The sequence below is a fragment of the Hyaena hyaena genome, unplaced genomic scaffold (assembly GCF_003009895.1).
Source record: "Hyaena hyaena isolate Hyena2069 unplaced genomic scaffold, ASM300989v1 scaffold_215, whole genome shotgun sequence".
NCBI classification, from domain to species: Eukaryota; Metazoa; Chordata; class Mammalia; order Carnivora; family Hyaenidae; genus Hyaena; species Hyaena hyaena.
The window spans coordinates 2,438,865-2,458,839 of record NW_024080846.1 but is presented as its reverse complement, the minus strand read 5'-3'; the positions used below and the strand labels follow the sequence as shown (position 1 = coordinate 2,458,839).

At 36.4% G+C, this 19,975-nt stretch overlaps 1 protein-coding gene across 1 annotated transcript in view; it reads left to right on the top strand.

The window, feature by feature from the left end:
- The window catches only part of KCNU1 (potassium calcium-activated channel subfamily U member 1), a 135,606-nt gene that overhangs the window by 28,829 nt on the left and 86,802 nt on the right, over nt 1-19,975 (top strand). The window contains exons 10-18 of the mRNA XM_039242568.1: nt 99-209; nt 2,542-2,647; nt 3,726-3,808; nt 4,969-5,038; nt 8,026-8,178; nt 11,001-11,113; nt 11,463-11,531; nt 15,029-15,118; nt 15,254-15,351. Of these exons, the coding sequence (XP_039098499.1) occupies nt 99-209; nt 2,542-2,647; nt 3,726-3,808; nt 4,969-5,038; nt 8,026-8,178; nt 11,001-11,113; nt 11,463-11,531; nt 15,029-15,118; nt 15,254-15,351 (893 nt within the window). The remainder of the gene's footprint in view (nt 1-98; nt 210-2,541; nt 2,648-3,725; nt 3,809-4,968; nt 5,039-8,025; nt 8,179-11,000; nt 11,114-11,462; nt 11,532-15,028; nt 15,119-15,253; nt 15,352-19,975) is intronic.

The window sequence follows — 19,975 nt, the reverse complement described above, 5'->3', positions numbered from 1 at the left end:
TTAAAGCTAAGTTTAAGCCAGTTGTCCATCTCTACATTTGGACAGGAAGATAACCTCTGTTCCTCAGATGATCCACCTCACATATTCTTGCCCCCTAGGTTCATCGTGGTCTGTGGAAACATTACAATTGACAGTGTGACAGCTTTCCTGCGGAATTTTCTCCGCCATAAACCAGGGGAAATCAACATTGAGATTGTTTTTCTGGGAGAGTAAGTGTATCTGTATGATTCATGGGCTCTAAATTAGCCCTTGAAATATGTGTGCATTTTCTAATGGAAAAAAATTATCCATGCACTATTCATAGGAAAGTTAGGAAATAATAGTAAGCAAAAAGAGAAGAAAAGGCAATCTTCTGACCAGAGTTAACCTCAGAGAATATTTAGGAATATATCTTGTCTGATGTTTATCTATATATGTACTAATATTGTTAGAGATACCCTATAATTTACTATTATATGACGGTGATTTTGTGTGTAAGTCTAGTTTGCTTTTGAATTATGTTCTGTTAATTCTCAGAATTGGAAATGTGAGTTGAAAAAGATGCAGAAAGGATTGTTTTTAGTGATGTTTTTGTATATTTTTCCACAAGGAAAGTCCAAGTCAACTATTTTGTGAAATACTGGAAAATGCAGACTTAATATGAAAAGATTTTTAAGTAGGCAAAGTGGTTTCTTATTGTTTTATTCCACAATTTTGGCTCCTAGCAAGATTGAACAATTTTTGTATGTTTTGACCATTTGATTTTCCTTTTTTGATGAATGAAGAAATTTGTCTTCATTTCTTAGAACTTCTTTTCTATGAGGATGATCTTCTGTTCCTTTACTGACTTCTCAGCAGTCTTAATGTATTTTGATATTAGCCTTTTTGTGTCATTTGTTGTAAATATTTTTCTCTTTGCCTGTGTGTGTGCAAGCAGAAGCATTTGATTTACATGTACTATAATTCGTTGACTTTTTCATTTTGGCATTTGGCTTTTCTGACACTCTTTGGCTTTTTCTGTTCTAGAATTAAGCAAATATTTTTATGTTTTCATATTGAAATATTTTATATATAAGCTCTTTGGAATTGGTTTTGTGTAGAGTGTAGAGAACTAACTTTTTTATTTTGTCCAAATGGCTTATCAGTTATCCACACATCACCAAATAAGTCAAGCATATTTGAAATGGCATTTTGATCTTGTACACGACTGTATATAGGATCACTTCCACCTTCATACATTTGATAGTTAAACACTTTGTACTTTTTACATTATGGCATGTCCCATCCACTATAACTTTGGACTCTCCTATCTGATATAACCAATCAGCATTTTGAACTCCTTCATGGTCCAGTATTGATGGACAGTCAACAATTCTATTTCAGTATAATTGCCTGCCTGTCTTCTCAGTAATTTGTTACTTGAATCCTTATTTTAAAAAATAGTTGAAAAAAGGCAAAATTAGTGATAAGGGACTAATAATTATAATCCAGTCGATATAAAAAAATCATTAGCTGTATTTACTGCTGTATTTTCATGGATTACTGTAGGTTATTATAGGTACTTGACAAGAGAATGAATGAAAAATTTTTAAATTTATTTTAATGTTTATTTATTTTTGAGAGAGAAAGAGAGAGAGACAGAGCACTAGCGGGGGAGGGGCAGAGAGAGAGAGGGAGACACAGAGTCTGAAGCAGGCTCCAGGCTTTGAGGTGTCAGCACAGAGCCCAATGTGGGGCTCGAACCCACCAACCAAGAGATCATGACCTGAGCCGAAGTTGGGTGTTCAACTAACTGAGCCACCCAGGAGCCCCTGAAACAGAAATTTGAATTTTTTTAAAATGGTACAAAATGTTGGAAGCTCTCCTCTAGAATTTTTCCAATTATCTGTAATTTTTGATGATTTATATCCTCCACCAGACATTCTCTGTGGCTCCGTATTCACACAACTAAATTGCTTACTGAATATCTCCATCCCAGAGCTTAAGTGCCCCCTCAGACTTAACATTTTCAAAAACAAACTCATGATTTTATGTCTCTCTCTCCAGCTAACAAGGCATATACTAAAACATATGTAAAAGAAGGAAAGAACACAGTATTTTCTATCTCAGCCAATTGGACTTTATCAGTGAAGTTCCTTAAAATGGAAAGCAAGGCATGCTTTTTGCTGCTCCTCTCCCTTAAACATTGATGATGTATACTTTCATCAATTTTGTCTCCTAAATAAATACTAGTTGTGTCTCTGCCACTTCATATCCACTATCACAGCTCTATTCAGTTAATATTTTGTATCTCCTTAAGTTCTGGGAAGGCCACATTACTGATTTGTGCCTTTTTCTCAGAAACTCTTCTCCTGCTGTTACATAACTGATTTGTTCTCACTCTTCAGCAACCAGAAGTAAGGCTAGGCATCAGTACTCCCTAACCACATAGATTAGTAATAGAGGATGGATGCTTGCCTACAGGAGATTAGGAGTTCTGTTAAAGCCACTAAATAAATGCAATGATCTCTAAACCAAAGTTATTCATCATTTTACATCTTTGATACTATATTCGTTGCCCAGGGTTCCTCCTTCCTTGGAATTAGAAACATTATTTAAGTGCTACATGGCCTATACAACTTTTGTTTCTGGATCCGCACTTAAGTGGGAAGATTTGAGGCGAGTTGCGGTAAGAACTAGTTGTTTTTTCTTCTGATTTCTATTAAATTGCAACTATTAAGATGATAGGATGTATTTCTCTTTCAAAAGTCCAGATGCTTAAATTGGGGGAAATAAGACTTCCTCAACTTTAAAAACCGATCATATAGGAAATATAGCTATTACACCTTCAAATCCTCCTTGATAAATATCAAGTAGACAGCACTGTTTACCTATACTTACGTTTATTTATTTCACGAAATTCTCTATTTATTTAGAGCAATTTTATTTTAGCAGTCTAAGGAATCTGAAAAAGTTATGGATGGCAAAAGTGTGCGTTTAATCTTATCATGCGAATAAAATCCTTACCAGAGACAGATTTCCCAACTTTTTCTAAACACACTGATATGCTCTTCTGATAAGAGAAACAGGAAAGAAAATAGCAGAAATCCTGTTAAGGTTGGGATGAAAAATAATGAGCAAAGGTCAACAGTCTAGACAGCTTTCATTTAAGATCAGAGTAGGTTTCTTCCCATGTTTTAAGTTTCATAGAATCACATAAACCAAGGGCTGCAGTTTTTTAAATCAGAGCTCTCTAGAGTTAACAGAGAATTGGAGTATAAAATGACAGACTCAGAATAATCTTTCTCTTTCCTGCAACTTGGTATTATAAATGCCACTTCAATAATATTCTAGACCCTTAAGATTCAGAATCCACAAATATTGAATGATTGATTACTTTGGCCTAAGCATACCTCCAGTTCCTCCATTCTTTGCTGTCCTTAGAGGCAAATCAATGTATAAGAAGCTCTTAAAACCTTTGTTTTGGATAATAGGAAAAATATAAACTGTGTACTTTACTGGTTTTGTCTTGCATCTGTGTTGGAAACCCTAAGCCCAGGTCTGTCCCCTGCAGCACTTTCAGCCACTACAGCATCTACAGGACTCTGATCTTGCTGTAAGGATATCCTTATCACCACTCCTTTCCAAGAGTGTTCTCTTTCTTAGGGGAAATTTTATGATAAAACCACAGGGAAACCCAAAGGGGGAACACTAGAGCATTTCCCTTGTAATTAACAAGATGGCCGCTGTCTAATCTTGAAGCATAGGTGGAATCTGCAGAAGCATGCCTGATCATAGCCAACCCTTTGTGCAGTAATTCGCATGCTGAAGACATTTCCAACATCATGAGGTAAGAAGCCGGCACAATTTTATATGCTTCAAGCTGATTTTATTTCTACCTCTTTTATGTTTTACTTTTATTTTATTTTACTTTTTTGTATTTCTACCTCTTTGAAAATAAAGCCCAGTGGCCCAGTGCGTTGGACCAAATGGGAGAAGTTGTCATCTATCACAGCACTAGGTTCATCATATTCCAGCTTCCTGCCTATTTTCCATTTTTTTTTCTCCCAGAAGCTGTGTGCATGCAAAAATAGAGTATCCTGAGTATCTTTGTGCTTCTCCATCTACTTTCCTAAGGTTTCATGTGGATAATAGTTATTTAAATTTAAAAAGCAAGCATACAAATGACTGATAACTGTTCAGATAACACCATTATAAATGACATCTTTAAATCTGCAAAAACAAAGATGCCACTTCTGATTGGTGAATCCTATTAGTAGACTTTATTTATTGCGGTTTTTCTCCAGTATTTCTGGTGAAATATTTTGTATCATTTGGTGTAATGTGCTTGTGATTATTGGCCAATGTCTTCAAGATGACTAGAATTGGTGTTACCATCTTTAACTATGAGCTGTCAATGAGCGGGAACGTGACTTGTAGTAATAGCTTCAAGCTATCATGGTGATGGCAATGGCATTGTGCCCAACCATATGAACTTCTGGTCCCCAGAGCATAATAAACATACATAGCTTCTACAAACAGCAAGAAACAGTTGAGAACATATACTGTGATAATATAGTATATATGAGATAGACCTTAGTTTCTTAATATGTATAATGAGAAAGTTGGATAAGAGAGTCTATGAGCTACTTCAAGCTATAGACAGAAATCCAATCACTGTTTTTTTTTCTGTAATTAATGGGTTTGAGTTTGAAGGCTAAAATACATGAAACTGTTGATTTCCTCCTCAAGAATTGGTTCCAGAACACCACAGTCTCCTACTACCAAGAGCTGACCTTTCCATAGATTTAATGTACTAAGTCACTAAGACAATAGCACCCTTTACTGTGTATGCAATTAAACAACATTTTTAGAGAACAGCATAATAGTGATTTTTATGTGTTGTTTTATTGTGCTTACCCACACATCAGTTTAATTCTGAATTAGATTATATTACAAAGCCATTGCAAATTGCATGTCACTGATGAGCATATTTGTTGTTTTATATAGGGTTCTCTCTATCAAAAACTATAACCCTAATACCAGAGTCATCATACAGATACTTCAGTCCCACAACAAGGTATGGTAACCTTCTAGCCTTCCTATTATCCCCTTTTAGTCTATAGAATTAAATAACTTCCTTTGTCTAAGTAATAAAGCTTATTAATTTCTCATAGGTCTATACTCAGAGATCTTTTGCCAGTTACAGGTGAAATATGGAGTCTCATTAAGATTGTTAATCACTTAAAAATACAAATTCATAAGGAGGTATATTTTCATACTTTATCAGCTGCTGCCTGAGGGTCTAACTACTAATCCACCTAAATCTAGATGCTGATATCCTTTCATTTGGGACACTGACCCCTCTTGGTACATCCCTGACTACTGGGAGCCACTAAAAATGAAATAGCCTGATTAAGCAATCACAAAGGTTTGAGAGACAACCAAAAGCTAGGGCAGGGTTGAGCAGAAAGGTTTGACTCCTACACAAGGCCATTTCTTCAAAACTGAGACAGGTAGCTATTTTGCCTCGTGCAGAATTTCAAGGAGAATGAAGAAACAGAGGAATATTTTCTAAATGAAAGAGTAAGATAAGACCTCAGAAAAAGACTTTGATGAAACAGAGATGAATGGCAGAGTTCAAAACAGTCATAAAGATGGTCACTAAGCTATGGAGAAGAATGAAGAAAATGAGAACTTCAATAAAGATGGAGTGTGTAAGAAAGTAACCAAATAAAAGTCATGAGCTGAGGAATTTAGTAACTGAACCAGAAAAGATACAATGGAGGGGTTCAGTAGCAGACTAGATGAATCAGAAGAATCAGCCAACAAGAAGACAGTGTAGTGGAACTCACCTAATCAGAGTAGCAGAAAGAAAAAAGAATGAAAATGAGTGGGGACAGCTTATGGGACAATATCCATTGAGTCAGTGTTTGCATTATATGAGTCCAGAAGGAGAAAACCAAAGAAAGGGGAAGAAAGCTTATTTGAAGAAACAGTGACTGAAAATTTCCCTAATTTGGGGAAGGAAACAGACATCTACATCCAGGAAGCTCAGAGGATTTTAAGTAAGATGAACCTAGAGAGGAGAGGCTGGGTGGCTCAGTCGGTTAAGCCTCTGACTTTGGCTCAGGTCATGATCTCATGGCTTGTGAGTTCAAGCCCCAAGTTGGGCTCTGTGCTGACAGCTCAGAGCCTGGAGCCTGCTTTGGATCCTGCTCCTCCCTCGCTCATGCTCTCCCTCACGCTCTCTCTCACAAAAATAAATAATAAACATTAAAAAAAAGAAGAAGAAGAAAAACGGTGACCCACACCAAGACTCATTATGATTAAAGTGTCAAAAGTTAAAGAGAAGGAGAGACTCTTAAAGTCTGCAAGAGAAAAACAACTGGTAATGTATAAGGGAACCACTATTAGACTAGCAACAGATTTTTTGGCAAAAACTTCACAGACCAGAAGGAAGTGGCCTGATAGATTCAAGCTACTGAAAGAAAAGAAAAACAAAAACCTGCCAATCCAGAATAGTCTACCTGGCAGTGAGTTTTTCACACAAGCAAAAGCTACAGGAGGTCATCATCACTAGGACAGCTTTATAAGAAATGATAAACTTCTTAAAGCTGAAAGGAAAGAGCATCAATTACTAACAGGAAAAGATAAGAAAGTATGAATCTCAATGGCAAAAGGAAATGTATAGTAAAATTTAGAATAATCTAATGTTGTAAATGTGGACTAATTACTTATGAATGTAGTATGAAGTTTAAACAAAAGTAGTAAAAATAACTGTAACTGCAATACTTAGTAAGGGATGTATAAGACCAAGAGCTATAAATTGTGATATCAGAAACAAAATGTGGGGGGAGAGAGAGTAAAAATATGGTTTTTGAATGTGATCAAACTTACATCGTTAGGCCTTAAAATAGATTGTTATCAAAATTGGTTATGTGAGCCTCATAGTAGCCACAAAGGAACAATATGTGTAGATACACAACAAATAAAGAGAAAGGAATCTAAGATCTACAGAAAAACATCAAATCACAAAGGAAGAGAGGAAGAAAGGAACAGAGGATTTACAAAACAGCCAGAAAAAAATTAACAAATGACAGTAGGTACAGACCTGTCAATAATTACTTTAAATATAGATGGACTAAATTCTCCCATTTTAAAATTATTTATATACACACACATACATAATTATAATATATATTATACATAATAAAATATATGATCTATATAATGGAATTTTGTTTAGCCATAAAAAAGAAGAAAATTTTGTGCTTGCTACAGTACGGATTGGCCTTGAGGGAATTATGCTAAGTGAAAATAAGTCAGAGAAAGACAAATACCATATGATTTCACTTATATGTAGAACTTAAGTTCAAAACAAAACAAAGCAAAAACCAAAAAAAAAAAAAAAACCAAACCCCAAACATAGATAGAGCAGATTGGTGATTGTCCGAAGTGGGGCAGGGGGTGTTGAAGGCGGGTAAAATGGATGAAGGGGATCAAAAAGAATAAACTTCTGTTTATAAAATAAATAAGTCATAGGAATATAATGTACAGCATGGTGACTATTGTTAATAATACTTTATTGTATATTTGAGAGTTACTAACAGAGTAGATCTTAAAAGTTCTCATCACAAGAAACAAATAATTGTAACTATTGGGGTAGTAGGTGGTAACTAGAATTACTACTATGGTGGTCATTTCACAACATATATGAACATTGAATCATTATCTCATACACCTGAAGCTAATACAATGTTAGATGTCAGTTATATCTCAACAAAAACAAGGACAAAAATAAAAATTGTAGACTCAGGATGCCTTAAGAGGTCTATGTAATTTGACCGGATTTTGCAGCTCTCACTATTTTTGTTTTAAAAAGTGGGAGCAGTAGAACTCCCAATTTTTAAAAACTGAATTTGTTCTGATCCCTTCTCCTGACGCAAGCACAACAAATCCTTTCAAGTAAAATAAATGCAAGAAAGCACATCCATTCAGAAAAAAAAAAAACTTCCTTGGATTGTGTTTACTCTTAATGTTGACCTATTTTCTACTATGAAACAGGTTTTTCTGCCAAAGATCCCCAGCTGGAACTGGAATATTGGTGACAACATCATCTGCTTTGCTGAACTGAAGCTTGGATTCATGGCCCAAGGCTGTCTGGTGCCAGGCTTGTGCACCTTTCTAACAACTCTATTTATTGAACAGAACAAAAAGGTAGCCTTGTAAATTGTTGTTGAATCTTGGCTTTTTTCCCATGTCCTCACATGTTAGGATCAGACATAGGAAAAAAATAAAATGAAGAAGGCAAGAAAGCCCAAGAAGTAAGATTTCACTTCCATTTGAACTGCAAAGGATTGAGAGATCTAGACTGAAGTCCCAGATATTTACACTGACCTTAAAAAAGTTATTTATCTTATTCTTGTCTAAGAATATTTATCAGCAAAATAGAAATAATGTCTTTGTTTCCTACCTGCAGTCCAAGATGTTAGGAATATAAATGTAGAAGTACTTGTTATTGAACATCGAAATATTAATAGGGACGCCTGGGCAGCTTGGTCAGTTAAGTGTCCGACTCTTGACTTCGGCTCAGGTCATAATCTCACAGTATGATTAAGCTCCATGTAGGGCTCCTTGCTGATAGTCTTGGGCCTGCTTGGGATTCTCTCTCTCCCTCTCTCTCTGCCCCTCTGATGCTCTCTCTCTGCCCCTCTGATGCTCTCTCTCTCTCTCTTAAAATAAGTAAACTTAAAAAACAAAAAACAAAAAAACCCCAAAAAACAAAAAAGGAAATATAAATAAAGGCTATATTATTAGTGGCAAAATTATCTATTTAAAGATAAATATGCAATAATTGATATAATAATAAATATATTCATTGAACAAATAATAATACAAATAATAACTACAATCTAATGTTTCAGATTATTTTGGGGACACTCCATGCAGTAATAATAATAGTCACCACTATGAGTGCCTACTATGTTATTCATTTTAAATATATTATGTTTCCCCTTGATAATATTTTAAGGCAGAATCCCAGTAATTGGTCAGTGAAGCTAACTTGATTGTCCAGGAAGTTAGTGAGTGGCAGAGGTAGAAGTGTCTGACCCAATATCTTACCACTATGCTTGGTGCCTATGGTTCTTAGGAATCTACTCACAACCTCCCATATCAGGTCCTTTGATACCTATGAATCAAATGAGTGGCTCGAAGGAACTATTGGGATGACTGCTATAGGACAAAGTATGGCCTTTGAAATGTCACTCCCATGAAGTATTCCAGGAAACATTCTAATCCTCAGCTGGGCCTGGTATCCCGTTGTCCAGAGGCTCTTCAGAGGCTTCGAGAGTGACATTTCATCCCCATTTAATTATGAGTCTACATAGTCTTCTCTTATGCTCAATTTTCCTCTTGACCTTTTTTTAAAATTTTATTTCCTATATTAATAAACTCAGAAAACTTCTGCATCTTTTCTAAATAAAAAATTGGAAAAATATAAAACAAAATAAAACCAAAACCTTTCTGTGGGCTTGGAAAATAAAATAAGCTATTAATCTCATAATCTGATTTTTGTAAGTATTATGTTAATATCTGTAAGACTTCTGAGTGTTCAGATTAAAAGACCTTGGATCAATGGTATGTGTTTCAGCTATATTAATTATATGGTGAGAAATTATAGTCCAGAGAGCATTTCTAGTTGCTTCAAGGCACAGAGCATTGCCTTTGGTTTAAACTTAGATTAGATCTACTCCAATTTACATACTTGAGCTCCCTGACTCCACTATCTAAATCCAGAATCCATTTTATCTTCCTGTTTCCCTTTCTGATCTTTAAAAGAATGAACACAGGAAGTCTTCTCCATATCTGTCATTTTTTTACCCTTTTTCAAAAACTGAAACATTTGGATTAGAAGTGTTAAGCCAGTTTTTTTAGTAGCTGGGACAATAGGGACCACCCAGTGAGGTGAGCCCTTCTCAATAGAAGAATTTAAGAGAGTGGGAAAAGGCAGGAGATTCAGCTGAATCTTAGAAAGGGAGTTGCAGGGGAGAGTGCCTGGACTGCCTGATAAAAATAGTCCTTTTTTGTAAGGCTGGATGTGTGTGTGTGTGTGTGTGTGTGTGTGTGTGTGTGTGTGTGTTGTTTTTCTCGAAACCACAAGATGGCTGTCTGAAGAGTATTTCTGAACTGGCCTTAACTGTCCACAGCCACACTGTTTCAGAGCTTCCAGATGTTCACCTGGGATTCTGGGGTATAAAGGGGGCCTGTCCTGCCATGTCACGGCAGTGTGGTGGGGATTCTTATGGCAGCAGATGGGGGAAGATGATGAGGATGTACGATGTACATAGAGCACAACAAAATTCTGAGTTCTCCCACAAATACCAGAGATGAGTTACCCAAGAGCCCTCACCGCCCCCCACAAGCTGTATTTAGCCTTTTTGAGAGATGCCCTTCTCCCTTCCCACTTCCCTTTTCTCTAGAAACCTATTGCTGTCCTCGATTTTTATATTCCCACTTCCATCAATCAGGATGGCTGCTTAAATTCATTTGAAGCTATGAAGACTTCTGATGCTGGGTGGAAGCCATGCATATTTCTTCTTTGTGGTGTACAGCTAATCAGTAGAAAATGTATGTATTAAAAAAAACCACAATCTTGAATAGCCATATCTATGGAGAGACAACTTTGAGTCCATATTATCCTCTCACTGTTACTGAATAAAAAATAAATCTACCTTACTGAAATTATTAGGAGAAAAATTCCAGTGGCCAGCAAAGAGTCATGAATACCATCTGGGAAGAAATCAAGTCATGATACTTTTACTTCATTCTGAACTCTCTAGTATAAATAGTAGAGATGCATGTTAGAGTTTAAGTTCCTCCTTTCTTCAGTTAACCACTAGGACAAATCTCTTTTCTGTGACTTAAGCATAATGGGTGTGTAGGCAGCTGGTTTGCTGCCTAGCAGGATATACAACTTGAATTATAATATCCCATTTTCCATGTCAGTGTGCTTCATGTCACATGATTGTGTATTCCAGGTTTCTCCTACACAGCCCTGGCAAAAATATTTCTTGATTAGCCTGAAGAACAAAATCCTGACTCAACGTCTTTCTGATGACTTTGCTGGAATGAGTTTTCCTGAAGTTTCCCTGTACGTTAAAAGAAATAATTTTCCTCACTCTTGCAATGACATTCTTTCAACTGTGCTTGTTTGGGGTTCACCGTAGCCCATACACCACGATAAATGTTGAAGGTGTGAGAATGAACAAGTCTGAGTCTCTACAGCCTAGAACTTGGCAGTCTGTGTGGGACAGTTTCATGTCTGTCACAGTCGGCATGCTGGCTATGACTGACTTTAGAATGGATTCCACATTTGGGAGACTCTTGCTCTGCTGAGGTACTAGTGTTTTCCCAGACACAGAGCACAAGTGTTGGTCATGTTCTTGTGAATTAGTACCTTGACATCATCTTTCCTCACAGTTACGTGTCTTCCTTCCTAGGCTCTGCTTTGTGAAGATGAGACTCATGCTGATAGCCATTGAACAGAAATCCTTGCTTCGTGGTTGCTGGTACCAACGAAACTTTGTATCTCTTCAGTTTTTTAAAACAGAATCTTTAAGATTAAGACTTTTCCAAAAATAGAGCCATAACTAAGGTTTTGCCATTTGTTGAGAGCCAGTCTGTTGGGCACCCAGTCCACTGTGGTACACTTAGTACTGTCTCTAATGATTGGGGTTAGAATCTAATGATTGGGGTTAGAATGGTTATCCTGATGGGTAAACAGGTGCTTTGTCTTTGTTATTATGGCCCTCCCCAAATTCTCTCTCATGAGCAGGAGAGAGAAGTAGTCTCCTCTTCAGGTCTGTTCCTTCTTGATGTAAGTCTTGACCATAAAATCATACTATGAGTCAGAATTATTTATGACATAAGATACTCCCACAAATTGTAGCCTTAGAAGGTAAGCTACAAAATATGGTGAAATGGGAATTTGGCCTACTGAACAAAGTATGCTGTTGGTGGGGTGGATAAAAGAAAGAAGTAACGTTATTAGACCAGTGGAATTTCTTGAGAACCCAAAATGAATAATATGAGATATAAGATAATTTATCATGTAATAAAAAAGAAAATCCAGGACAAACAGAATCAGCTACGATGATATAGAGATAAAAGATGCTGAAAAATAAGAAAAACTGGGGGATTAAATGGGATGAGGAACAAGAAAGATTATTATATTATCTTGTGTGTGTGTGTTTAGTGAAAAACTAAGTTGAGTTAAATTGGGATCAACAGACTAAATCCTGATCCTGATTATGATTTGCTGCCCTTGTAGCATTGGAGAAGTGTCCATCTTCTGTAAAATGAGGAAGTCATACCAGCCCAAAAATGATATTACCAGGAGCCTTAGAATTGTAGGGAAATATTAAAAATTCAGTAAGTTTGAATGATATCAGATGGACTACAAAGGGCTAATGTTACATGAAGCATTGAAAAAGAAGAAAAATTGAAATAGAGGGGATTCAGAATGTAACTGGGCAAAAGAAGTTGATGGGGTACTGTACAAAGGAAGTCACCAGAGAGAGAATAACAAATAATATTGTCTGGCTGTCTAAATTCTACTTAAGAGTCCTGACATGCTCAAGAAAATCTCAAAATCTAAATCCTTGCACAAATGGCCCTTCTTCTGGAAATAGGTCATGGTAAAAAGGATGGAGTCTTAGAGCTATAAGCCAGGCCATTTGGGTTTGAACTTACTCAGAACTTGATCAAGTTTGAACATCTTTGGCCTTTAAGAATCAGGACTATGTATTGGAACTATTTGCAAAATTTTCAAGGCATATAGAATCCAAAATCCCACTTCTGAACTTTGTAAAATCAAAATCTCTAAGGGTGGGGACAGAGAATTCTTAAAGTCCCACTGATATAGTTAGTTTATTCCCTGGCATTTGGAAACCACTGGAGCAAATGGTCTTTGAGATCCTTTCCAACTTAACTTCCTAGATTTTGTTAAACTTTATTAGGATGGCTATGGGACATCACAGACCAGAAACAAACATTTATCAGGCAGCTAATTTCCACACATGTTCAAATGTCCTGGATCCTGTTTACTACCCTACATGCAATTACCCCTAATGAAAAAGGAACCTGCTCCAATTTAGACTTCATTTTGTTTTATCACTGAATAGTCAGGTGAATCAAAGAGATTAAATCCTGATTTGGATAATAGCGGTCTGATTTGGATAATAGTGGTCTTTACACCATTGCTAGTTTATGACCAACAGTGTTGTAGGCACTTTACTTACATAAACTCTTGAATCTTTACAACGATGGGTACAATTCTTAGTCCCATTTTATGGAAGAGGAAGATGAGGCCCAGAAAAGTTAAATTATTTTCCCAAACTCACACCGGTCCCAAGTGTCAGAGCCAGAATCTGAATTCAGCCAGAATCTGGGGCCAGTGCTTCTGATCACGATGCTATACTAAGTCCACCACAACCATAAATGGAAGGAAAATAGGGCATCTCAGTGGCTGGGGTTTTAGACTAGAATATAGAAAAAAGGGGATAAGATAGGGGAACCTATCTTTTGTCATCTTTTATTTTCTCTTCTAATTGATACATTTGAATAGACTTTAAAACTTAGAAAAGCCCTTGATAATCATCAGGATTTGTCTTAGAGGATAATTTGTCATCTGCTAGGAGATAAAGCTGGATCTGACCCCAGTCAGATAATGTTCTAAGTTTATTCCCGTAGAGAATATTCTCTAAGAAGCAACTGGCCATGATTTGTGAAGGGGGTAGTGAAAACGTTTGGAAAAATCTTCAAAGAGAGTTTACCTCTTCTTTTAAATGTCACCACAGATATTATCATGACAGTATCTTCATAACTAGTTATTTAATGTGAGTTCAGAAGATGGCCCCTTAAAAATAGGAGATAAGATACAACTAAGTTTATGCTTGCTGGCTGGTGAACATCAACCAAGGTTATTGGGGTAGGGGCACAAATCCTTTCAAAGTTAAAATGGTTTGTTCTGCTCATTAATATCAGTCAGGGCATATTTAGAAAATGCTATCCACTATCTCAGGTAACAAACCACCTCAGTAGAGCTATTCAGCATTTTTCTACTGGCATAGAGTGGAAGAGCTTTTATGGTGAAACCCCTTTTATTTTTGTAAGGCTTTTACACTTGCATGTTGCTTTGGAGTGCCCTAACAACAGAATAAGCTTTCCAAAATTAAGACTTGACTTCTTTCCAACATTAATATAAAAGGATTGTGTTTTAAAGGCAGGAAGGAGTACTTTCATTATGCACAAATGAAGTGATAGGAGCTTCAGAGTTACAAGACCTCGCCGTGCTCGAGGTCTGAATTAAAGGAAATAAAAATGGGATGTCTCAACAGAGGGAGAAACGTGAGGAATTCAAATAGTCATAATGTAGTACTGCATCAAGGAGTCTCATGGATGAAATTTGTAGTGTCATTTTCAAACACACAAACCATAAGAAAATAGAAAGACAATAGCAATAGAAACTATTCATGTGATTCCTGCTCTCAAAAATCTTGCAATCAAGATAGAAGAAAAACATGAAGTAAAGGAAATACCTAAGTTCAAAAAATACATAGGCAAACAAAAGGAACTTTTGAATCCAGTTGGTTAGTTAGACATCGTTTGCCTTTAGAGGGCAAGTAGCCAAAGAATAACCACCACTAGGATGACCATAAGACTTGCAACTGTGTGGCTGTGGCATTGGATAGCATAAATTAGCAAGGCTTCATGTGTCTGAGTTGGTTTGACCATTTCAGATTCAGGACACAGCCCAGGGAGGAGCTCACAACTGTGTGAAACTCACAACTGTGTTGTGACGTGGCTCCCTTCTGGATATTTAGCAGCAATCAAAGAAGTCTAGTCAGATTCACTTCTTCTACTGTGTTTGGCAGTAGATGGGGATGGGGTCTTATTCACTCTACAGCTTAGAGAATCAATTGGTTATGACAGAATGAAACACCAATTATTACCTCAGAAATGAAAGGCAGAAATTACTGTGTTGTTTTTTTTTTTCTGTTTCCAGTGGTCTGATGCTAAATCCACCTGCAGATGTTAAAGTGCGTAAGAACACATTAGGGTTCTTTATTGCTGAATCTTCAAGGGACGTCATGAGGTAATTTTTTTATTACTTTATGGAGAGGACGTCCTAAGGCAAATGAAACTTAACGGCACACAGACTGAGCCAGTGCCATGCTTCCTTAGTGTTAAGCCTCACATAAGTCATTCTTCATTTGTTTTCATTGTCTAGAGCCGCCTTTTACTGTGCCAAGTGTCACAGTGATGTCTTTACTCCTGAGCTAATTGGAAAATGTAGCTGCAAACCCAAGATCCGCCGACACTTCCCAGGTGACTGTACTTTATATCTGGTTGTCCTCAACCCAGCCAAAGAAAGAGGAGAGGTTCTCCCCTCTTAAATGACAATGCCCCTTGAATTTGGGCAAGAAGTGGCAGATATTTCCCCACTGGGCATACAAGACCTGAGAATCAGTCTTTTAGAGCTGGAAGAAGTCTTACTAATTATCTAGTTAGATGCCTTCACACACCAGGCAAATGAGTACCAAAAGAGATTCAGTAACTTCAAAGTCCCAGAGCTCACTGGACGTACTTCCAGACTTCAGTCTCAAAGTTCAGCCTGTATCTGACTGCTTGCTTGGCCATAGTCCACCTCATGGCCACTCTTACAAAATATATTGAGTTACATTTATTTGACAAACAACGTTGTGTAAATGTAAGGTGTGCACCATATTGATTTGATATATTTACATTGGAATATGCTTGTCATTGTAGTGTTAACATCTCTACTGTGCTACATAATTAGCATTTCTTCCTTGGGAACAATACCATCCCTTGAGTACTCTTTTCCTTACTGGATTATAGAGGGTTTAAAATTTACTCATTCTGACACAGTGATGAACAAATGTAACTTTTCTTCTGTCTCTAATGAACCCAATAGCTTACCAACAACCTTTCCCACTTACTAGCAGGAAAAAAGAAATGAATCTCAAGCATTCATGGTAACTTCCTCCCTTGTGGCTTAAAACTTAGTCTCTTCCAGGTACAGTAAAATTCTATGGGCAAAATCCTTCGTGTTTCAGCATTTAAACTTAATTCAAAATTTGAATTTCCTATCAGGACTTGTCTTATCTCTAAGATTCTTCTCCTCTCCTTCTCCTCAGTATTCTATTTAAGTGCAGGAGTAAATATGCTCAACAACATGGTTTTCTTGTAATGGATAGCAAGATACACTTTCATATAAGTCCTTACTGGTTCCTGAGGGACTTCATTCCCTTGGTCAGTGTCAGCTTCTGTGACCTCTGCATCGGTAACCAGCAACAGTTCCTCCTGGCTTTTGGTCAAAATCTGTCATCCCTGCCATAGCCTCAGGTGTGGAGGTCTACAGCATTCCTTTTCCTGTGTTCCTAGACTTTTCATTCCATATGTTATTTTGGTCCCTCAGCTGTTTGGGATTTTGTGTACTCAGATGTACACAGCTCCTGGTGTACATGTCTGTCAGAAGGTGGGAGCCCTCTCAGGCCTATTCTCTGTTTAAACACATGTGCTGCCTCAGCTCTTCTGAAAGTAACCACCTTGACCCTCCATCAACCCACAGTTTGTTCTCTATCATTAAGAGTCTCTTGTGGTTTGTTTCCGTCTTCTCTTCCCCTTCTTCCCATATGTTCATCTGTTTTGTTTACTAAATTTCACAAATGAGTGAAGTAATAATGGTATTTGTCTTTCTCTGACTGATTTGCTTCACTTAGCATAATATACTCTAATCCATCCATGTCATTGGAAATGGCAAGATTTCATTCTTTTTGATGGCTGAGTAATGTTCCATTGTGTGTGTGTGTATCACATCTTTTTTATACATTCATCCATCGATAGACATTTGGGTTCTCTCCATAGTTTGGCTATTCTTGATAATGCTGCTATAACATTGGATTGCATGTACCCCTTCAAATATGTATTTTTGAAAACTTTGGGTAAATATTTAGTAGTGAAATTGCTGTACCATAGAATAGTTCCAATTTTAGTTTTTTGAGGAAACTTCATACTATTCTCCAGAGTGGCTGCACCAGTTTGCATTTCCACCAACAGTGCAAGAGGATCCCCTTTTCTCTGCATCCTCACCAAAAGCTGTTGTTTCCTGTGTTGTTAATTTTAGTCTTTATAACAGGTGTGAGATGGTTTCTTATTGTGGTTTTGATTTGGATTTCCCTGATGATGAATGATGTTGAGCATCTTCTCATATGTCTGTTAGCCATCTGTATATCTTCTTTGGATAAACGTCCTTTCATATCTTCCACACATTTCTTAAGCAGGTTATTTCTTTTAGGGTGTTGAATTTGATAAATTATTTATAGATTTTGAGTACTAACCCTTTGTCAGATATGTAGCTTACAAATATATTCTCCAATTATGTAGGCTGCCTTTTAGTTTTGTTGATTCTTTCCCTCACTGTGCAAAAACTTATTATCTTGATGAAGTCTCAGTTTCATGTTTGCTTTTGTTTCCTTTGCCTTAAGCAATGTGTCTAGTAAGAAGTTGGTCTGGCTGAGGTCAAAAAGGTTGCTGCCTGTGTTCTCCTGTAGGATTTTAATGGCTTCCTGACTCACATTTAAGTCTTTTATCCATTTTGAATTTATTTTTGTATAAGAAAGTGGTCTAGTTTCATTCTGCATGTTGCCGTCTAGTTTTCACAACACTGTTTCTTAAAGAAACTTTTTTCCATTGAATACTCTTTCCTACTTTGTTAGAGATTAGTTGATAATCTAGTTTTAAGTCCATTTCTTGGTTTTCTGTTCTGTTCCATTGATCTCTTTGTCTGTTTAGTGCCAGTACCATACAGTCTCGATGACTACAGCTTTGTAATGTAGCTTAAAATCCAGAATCATGATGCCTCCAGTTTTGTTTTTATTTTTCAGGATTGCTTTGACTATTCAGGACCTTTTGTGGTTCCATATAAATTTTAAGATTGTTTGTTCTAGCTCAGCAAACATTCTGTTGTTACTGGAATAGGGATTGCATTAAATGTGGAGATTCTTTTTGGTTGTGTAGACGTTTTAACAATGCTGTTTTTCTAATCCAAGAGCATGGAATGCTTTTCCATTTCTTTGTGTCCTCTTCAGTTTCTTTCATAAGTGTACTATGGTTTTTGAAGTATAGATCTTCTTTTACCTATTTAGTTAGGTTTCCTGCATTGATTTCATATCCTGAGACTTTGCTGAATTCATGGAATAGTTCTAGCAGTTTTCTGATGGAGGCTTTTGGGTTTTCTACATAGAATATTAATGTCATTTGCAAATAGTAAAAGTTTGACTTCTTCCTTGCCTATTTGGATGCCTTTTATTTCTTTTTGTTTTCTCATTGCTGAGGCTAAGACTTTCAGTAAATGTTAAATAGTAATGATGAGAGTGACCATCTTGTCTTATTCCTGACTGTAGGGGAAAGGCTCTCAGTTTTTCCCCATTGCCGATGATACTATCTGTGGGTCTTTTGTATATGGCCTTTTGAAGTATGTTCCATCTATCCCTACTTTGTTGAGGGTTTTTATCAAGAATGATGCTGTATTTTGTATAATGCTTTTTCTGTATCTATTGAAACAATCATATGGTTCTTATCCTTTCTTTTATTAATGTGGTTCATCACTTTGATTGATTTGTGAATATTGAACCAACCCTGCATCCCAGGAATAAATCTTACTTGATCACAGTGAATAATTCTTTTAATGTACTGTTGAATTTGATTTGCTAGTATCTTGTTGAGAAAGTTTGCATCCATGATCATCAGAGATGTTGGCCTCCTCTTCTCCTTTTTAGTGGAGTCTTTGTCTGGTTTTAGAACCAAGGTAATTGTGGTTTTGTAGAATGACTTCGGAAATTTTCCGTCTATTTCTATTTTGGGGAACAGTTTGAGAAGAATAGGTATTAATTTTTCTTTTTGTTCTAATTTTCTGTTTCTTCCTGTTTGAGTTTTAGTAGTTTGTGAATTTGTTCACTTCTTCCAGATTGCTCAGGTTTTTGACATATAATTTTTCATAGTATTCTCTTATAATTGTTTGTATTTCTGTGGTGTTGGTTGTGATCTCTTCTTTCATTCATGATTTTATGTGTTTGGGTCTTTTTTCTTTTTGATAAGTCTGGCCTAGGGTGTTATCAGTTTTGTTTATTCTTTCTAAAAAACCAACTCTTAGTTTTGTTGATCTGTTCTAATGGTTTTTTGTTTGTTTGTTTTTATATCATTTATTTCTGCTCTAACCTTTATTATTTCCCTTCTGTTGGCTTTAGGCCTTATTTGCTTCCTTTTCTAACTCCTTTAGGTATGAAGTTAGACTGTGTATTGGGGAGCTTTCTTCTTGAAATAGGCCTGAATTGCAATATATTTCCCTCTTAGGACTGTCTTTGCTGCATCTCATAAGTTTTGGACTGTGATGTTTTCATTTAATTGGCTTGCATGTATTTTTTATATTTCTTCTCTAATTTCCTGGTTGACTCTTTTTTCTTTAGTAGGATGTTCTTTAACTTCCATGTATTTGAGGCTTTCCAAATTTTTTCTTGTGGTTGACTTCAAGTTGTGATCTGAAAATATACATGGTATGAACCTGACACTTTTGTACTTATTCAGGCTTGATTTGTGACCTAGTATGTGATGTATTCTGGTGAATGTTCCGTGTGCATATGAAAAGAATATATATTCTGCTGCTCTGAATATATCTGTTAAGTCCATCTGGCCCAGTGTATCATTCAAAGCCATTGTTTCCTTGTTGATTCTCTGCTTTAGGCAATCTGTCCATTGATGTAAGTGACGTGTTAAAGTCCCTTATCACTATTATACTATTATCAATGAGTTTCTTTATGTTTGTTATTAATTGATTTATATATTTGGGTGCTTTCATGTTAGAAACATAAATATTTATAATTGTTAGATCTTCTTGATGGATAGATCCCTTAATTATGAAATAATGCCCTTA